The 6,703-nt window shown below is 37.3% G+C and overlaps 1 protein-coding gene across 1 annotated transcript in view; it reads right to left on the minus strand.

The window, feature by feature from the left end:
• The window catches only part of FARS2 (phenylalanyl-tRNA synthetase 2, mitochondrial), a 635,598-nt gene that overhangs the window by 514,600 nt on the left and 114,295 nt on the right, over positions 1-6,703 (minus strand). The window contains exon 3 of the mRNA XM_007935346.1: positions 2,910-3,041. Within this exon, the coding sequence (XP_007933537.1) occupies positions 2,910-3,041 (132 nt within the window). The remainder of the gene's footprint in view (positions 1-2,909; positions 3,042-6,703) is intronic.

A 6,703-nucleotide genomic window follows, 5' to 3' on the forward strand; every position in this document is an offset into this window, starting at 1 on the left:
ACCCAAATCAATATTTATCTCTATCTATCTAACAGCATTCCCTCCCCTCCCCTCCCACCCCTGGTAACCAACAAAGAAAATGTCCTCCAATATATAAATCTTTCCTTAACTTTTACAATAACGGACTAATACAATATTCAGAACAAATAAACTTTTGTTTGCTGTTTGCTAGTTTTGTTTTCTTGCAGTTCTTCACTCTATGTTAGGTAGGGTAATTTATTCTACATGAAATTTTAGCCACTTCAAAATCATGCAGTTTACTATTCAAGTAGCACATAGTAGCATAGTAGTTACCTTGGGTGACAGAAAGACTTGATCAGTTCTCACTACCATTATCTAGCTATGTGATCCCAAGCACCTATTTAAGGAGCTGTAAAATGGAGATGATAATGGCATCTACCTCAAGGTTAAATGCAATGAAGCATATAAAGCATTTGGTGAGGTACCTCACTTACAGTAAGGATCTAACTGATACCAGCTATAATCATTGCTCCCTTTAGCTTCTGTGGTTTCTGCACCTCTAGAAGAACTTGAAGAATATGCATCAGTTAAGTGTTATGATGTCTTAGAAGTTCTGGTTAAAAATAAATAACAGGGCAGAAGCAGAACAAGAAAATAAAAGGAATGGAAAGGAAAAGGAAAGAAAATGACAGAAGGAAAGATGGAGAGAATGGCAAATCAAAGTAGAAGGATGATGTGCATGTGGCCATTCTTTATCTATGACTTGTTGTTAGTTGCCATCACGTCAGCCTGACTCATGGCAAACCCACGCACAATGCAACTAAATGCTGCCCGCCCTTTGCCATCCCCGTGATCAGCTGGGTATTGGACCATTGTGTTCCATAGGGTTTTCATTGGCTGATTTTCACAAGTAGCTCGTCAGGCCTTTCTTCCTAGTCTGTCTCAGTCTAGAAGCTTCACTGAAACCTGTTTAGCATCAGCAACATCAAAGTCTCCACTGACACATGGCTGGTGGCTGTGCAAAAGTTGCATTGGCTACGAATCAAACATGGGATCTCGTGCATGGAGGTTGAGAATTTCACTACTGCACCACCAATACCCCCCCTCTGAACCTCAGAAAGTCAGAAAACAGATAATTGGCTATGTTTGCGAATAATGTTTGTGGTTAATGACTGACTGTCAGGCACACAGTTTAAAAACTTTAACAGTAGATGTCAAAACACATTTGAGTATGGGAATATAGTGCTGAACTGTGTCACAATTACTTCAAGTACAAATAACAAACCCTATACAGAATGTCTGTGATGAAATCTAGTCTACCATTCTTGCAAGGTATTTAACTTAAATTGTACAATTTCCTAACAATGTGAAGCACCTCTCATCACCACAATGAAACTCTCAAACATGTTTGATCTTAAGTCTCTTTATTTTATTTTTTTTCTACTTTGCCATTTTCTTCAACAATACCTGACATGACTGATCTAATTGTACCACAGCAGTCTCATTAATGCACAATAATGACTTGGAAACCTGTTTCAGATGGCTATATTCAGCCAATTACTGTGTGAATAAACCTCATAAAAACCCATTAAAGATACTGGAAAATGTACAGTGACACACAATTGCAAGTGACAACTGAAAGGTCAGCTGAACATTCCCTGATTTCCTATCTGAGCTCTGGCCTCTGATACTTGGCACTCCCTGAGCGAGAGGCCTGGGGTTTATCCAATCTTTTGTCTAAAAACCAAAACAAAACACCCAAGAAGGATCTGTGGTTAGCTCCTACTCAAGAAGTAAATAAATCTTATACATTTGCTCCCAGGATTTTGTTTTCTATTGAGATGCATATACATCTTTGAGATGGAGTTTCCTTATCTTCCTATTTCTTACACTTTTTTTCTTCCTTCCTCTAAAATCAATCACACAATTTAAAATTGTAGAAACAGAGATGAGGAAAGACCACAAAAGGTAATCTCGACCCTCCACTTGGTTAGAAAGTGTCTGTGACATTAAGACAACTTCTGTTTAAATATTTCCTGCAACAAGGAGCTTGCTTTCTCCTAAGAAAACATAGGTCTCATTCATTCTTTTAATGAGTTTTATTCTATTTACAAGATATCTGCTGAATTTGGGACATTATACTTAACACCTTGGTGACACAACTTTAAGCACCTGGATGCTAATGGACAGGTTGGCAGTATGAACCCACCAGCCTCTCTTCAGGAGAAAGATGTGGCAGTCTGCTTATGCAAAGATTACAGCCTTGGAAACCTGATGGGGCAGTTCTCCTCTGCCTTATATAGGATTGCTATGAGTTGGTATAGATTCAATGGCAATAGGTTTGGTTTCTTTTCCTTATACTAGATGCAATATGGACAAAAAGGACACAGTGGCTTTGTGCTTAAAGAATATGGAAGGCAAACTGCAGTCATGTGAAATGCCACAAAGGCCTTTGAGGAATTAAAAAGCAGCATGTCAATAAACACAAAATCATAAAATACAAATCCAACACCTAATTGCTGAATAAGAGTGTTCACAAAAATAAAAAGCCTTAGCAAAATTTAAAATAAAGAGTCGATGTTGAGTCAACAAAGTAGAACTATGCTCAATAGAGTTTTTAATGGCTGATTTTTTAGAAGTAGATCACCAGGTCTTTCTTCTGAAGCACCTCTGACTAGACTCAAACTTCCAATCTTTCGGTTAGCAGCCAAGCAGGTTAACTGTCTGCACCATCTAGGGACTCCTTTAGCAAAAATAGATGTCAGAAACTGAGTTCTTTACGAATTAAGCATGGGAGACAATTCAAGAGAACAATAAGAAGAGAGAAATAGATGTTGCTATCCCCACATGAGTGTGTAAATACATTAAAATGATATGAAAAGAAATTAATATGCAGACCGTGTTTTTCAAGAGAGTGTCTGCAAATGAAATTCTGGATTCTTGTCTACCTGAATTCACCAGTTGTTGTTCCATCACCCCACAGCCGAGAACTTCCAGCCATTCTCCATGGAAGTTGATCTCCATCTCAAAGGAAGGATGTGTAAAAGGAAAGTAGCAGTCTACCCATCTTATCTCCAGTCCTGTAAAAATGCCAAATAAAAAGAAACAACTAATGTTAAAAAGTAGCCTATTGTTTCTCATGATCAAATTTGTCCCTCTACTAATGACACCAATTATTACATTCTAAGTAAAATAAATAGCAAGCAAACTAATTTGCAACACTTTAGGGCGAGGCAATAAATCTAAAAATTCGTGAAAAATGGGGCATGTCTTTTCCAATATGAAAAACACTTTGTGTAACTTGAGCACACTTGGTAACTAAATCAATAATCTATCCAATCACTGCAACCATCTGACAGAGGGAAAAACCTAGGCCACTATCACAGAGCATGGGGAAGTCTGTTAGTTTTTATAAGAGAAAATGACATTTAAGAGCTCCAGAACTGTATTACCAATATGACCGATTTAAGATGAAATGATCAAACTTCAGTCAGTACATATATTTATTTTTTAATATTAAGTTTGTAAGTCGTAATGCCTAAGGTATTTGACTGCTAACCAGAAGGCTGGTGGTTCAAACCCACCAGCCACTCCTCGGAAGGAAGACTAGGCAATCTACTTCTGTAGAGATACCACCTCAGAAACCCAAGGAGGGGTCCCTATGAGTCAGAGCCAACTGAACAACAGTGAGTTGAGTTAATGAAAAAGGTTAAATCAAAGTTAAATAAGATATACCAGCTAAATATAAGCAATATTTTAAAAAGTCAAAACACTTTTCCTACAGATGGATAGTAAGCAGATTTACTACTAAACAAGAAAACGCACATGCTAAATGCTGGAAATACTTCTCAATATCCAAAAAAAAAAAAAAAAAAAAACACTGCCATCAAGATTATTCTGACTCAAGCGACCCCTCTTGGGTTTCCAGGCCAAGAAATCTTTACAGAAGCAGATTGCCTGGTCTTCCTTCAGAGGAGTGGCTGGTGTGTTTGAACCACCAACCTTCTGGTTAGCAGTCAAATACCTTAGGTATTACACCACCAGAGCTCCTTAGATTTCTCAACAAGCACTCATAAATATAGCACTTTTGAACAATAATCTTATTACTTAAAAAAGGAAAAGACAAATGAGTTCAAAACAACTAAAATCTTCAAAGAGCAGAGGTCACTAAAAGCAATGGATCAGAAGACAGGGTCCCCTAGCAAAGCAGGTGGCCCAGTGAGGAACAGAGGAAGAACCTAGCTTTCACAATGCCCTGCACTGAGAAAACACTGTATTTTCTCTCCTAAGATTATCTGCATTTTAAATTTCCTAGTAATTAGAATGTAAGATAAATTAAAATAAAAACAATAATTGCTTCCAAATTTTGAGGACTTTCTATGGCTCTGTTATCTCATTTCAGAGAGGGAAAAAAATACAAGAGAGATCAAGGGTCTTACTAAAGTCACACAGCTAGCAAATGACTACAGAAACGTAGGTCTGCCCAATTCCAAAATTCTTGTTCTTGACAATTAAAATATAATTCTTTTTTAAAAGAATTATAAAATTAAAATATAATTTTTTAAAAAAATAAAGATATTTCACAAATCAAAAATCAGATGGCAAGGAATTATGAAACACTAGATTTTTTCCTGAAGCACCAAATAGGTTTGAACCACCAACCTATTGTTTAGCAGTCAAGTAAGTGCCTAACCACTGTGTCATCAAGGCTCCTCAAATACTAGTACCAATTGCCATCAAGCCAATTCCAACTCATGGTGATCACATGTGCATCAGAGGAGAATTGTGCTCCATAGAGTTTTCAATGGTTGGTTTTTCAGAAGTAGATCAGCAGGTCTTTCTTTCAAGAGACTTCAGGTGGACTCAAACCTCTAATCTTTCAGCATAGTGTTAGCAGCATAGTACGTTAACCATTTGTACCACCCTGAGATAAATACCAAAAACAAAACCCAATTCACTGCTGTCGAGTCAAATCTGACTCACAGTGACCCCTCCTTGGGTTTCCGAGGCAGTATCACTAAAGGAAGGAGATTGCCCAACCTTCCTTCCAAGGAGTGGCTGATAGGTTTGAACACCAGCCTTCTGATTAGCACTCAAATGCCTTAGGCACTATGCCACCAGAGCCCCTAGATATAATAGACATATAATAAACTGCACATATACAATATATACCATTTGATAAATGTTAACATTTATTTATACCATCAAACTATCACCTCAGCAAGATAATGACCAAATCCATCATACCAAAAGTCTCCTGATGCCCCTTGTAATCCTGCCCATTTACCCACTGCTTCTACTTCTTCTTCTCACCCCTCATATCCCCAAGCAACTACCAATCTACTTATTGTCACTATAGTTTACGTTTCCTAGAATTTTATAAAAAATAGAATCCTAATGTATGTTCTCTTTTTTTTTAATCTAGTGTCTTTCACTCATTATAATTATTTAAAGATTCATCAGTGTGGTTTTGTGTATCAATAGTTCATCCCTTATTGCTGAGCAAGTTTCACCAACACATTTTTTTTGCTTGGAAGAAAGCTCTCCCTGTCACCATCATCAGGGAAATGTTCACAAGTCCCCTGGGGAATCCAAGTTTCCTGCTTGGAGGCTCACATGTGCAGAGCAATTGTTTATTTGTAATTGCATCTCAAAAAGAAGGAGTCCATGTACCTGTGTGTTTGCCCATCTTTGGGACCAACAATCCCTTACCAATATTTTTTATTAAAAAGCATCAAAGACAATCCTGCTGGCAAACAGAAAGGTGTGAAGCACTGGGACAGATAACCAAGTGCAGAAGGATAGGCAGACAAAACAATCTCTATCATTCTCTTTTGTAACTCCTGAAGGGGAAACACAGCTCACTTTATGACAACAATTCAGATAAACAAATTTTTGTCTACATGCCTTTTTAATACATGGCTTGAATTCTATCTAAAGTAGAAGCAGTACTCCGAGCTGACATTGTGATTTCATCATGATATAATGAAATATGACCTAAGTGTCAGGAAAACAGTAGTCAGGGAGGTCAACACAAGTTAATTCTCCTTGCATATCTTTATTTTATTCTCATAAAAGCTGAATAAATTAGGATCACTTTAGCATATATAGCTTTATAGCTCAGACATATAATATCTTAGGTTCCACCTACCTGGAAAGGAAGAGCTTTAAAGACATTAATAAACACTTAAAATAACAGCAGGTGTTGATTAAAGTCATTTCATTATCAATACTTACTAAACCCTATCTAGATACTCACTAAAGTGCCTGGGTGGTGCAAACAGTTAATGTGCTTGGCTGCGAACCAAAAGGCTGGAGGTCAGAGTGTACCCACAGGGGCCTCAGAAGAAAGGCCTGGTAATCTACTTCCAAAAAAAATAGGTCATTGGAAACTCTATGGAGCACAGTTCTATTCTGATACATAGGAGGTCACCATGAGTCAAAGTCGACTTGAGACAACCAGTATGTGGTATAAATATTTACTGAATAAGGTCTGATGGGAAGCTAAAGTTTTATTGACACAGAAACTTCTTCAAACACGACCCATGTGAGATCTTAATATTGATGGTGTTAGCACAGCACAGGGATAGAATTAAAAGGTGGTGTGATAATCTCTCCCTTTCTCCAGGAGCCTTCTACTGAAGGGCTTTTTAATCACGTCAAAAATTAGAAATACATAAATAAATGAATAAATACAACTTGGAATAACATTTTTCCTAATGTTAAACAAATTCTTTTTTAT

Source organism: Orycteropus afer, unplaced genomic scaffold (genome assembly GCF_000298275.1).
Source record: "Orycteropus afer afer isolate SDZICR_OR568_19922 unplaced genomic scaffold, OryAfe1.0 scaffold00027, whole genome shotgun sequence".
NCBI classification, from domain to species: domain Eukaryota; kingdom Metazoa; phylum Chordata; class Mammalia; order Tubulidentata; family Orycteropodidae; genus Orycteropus; species Orycteropus afer.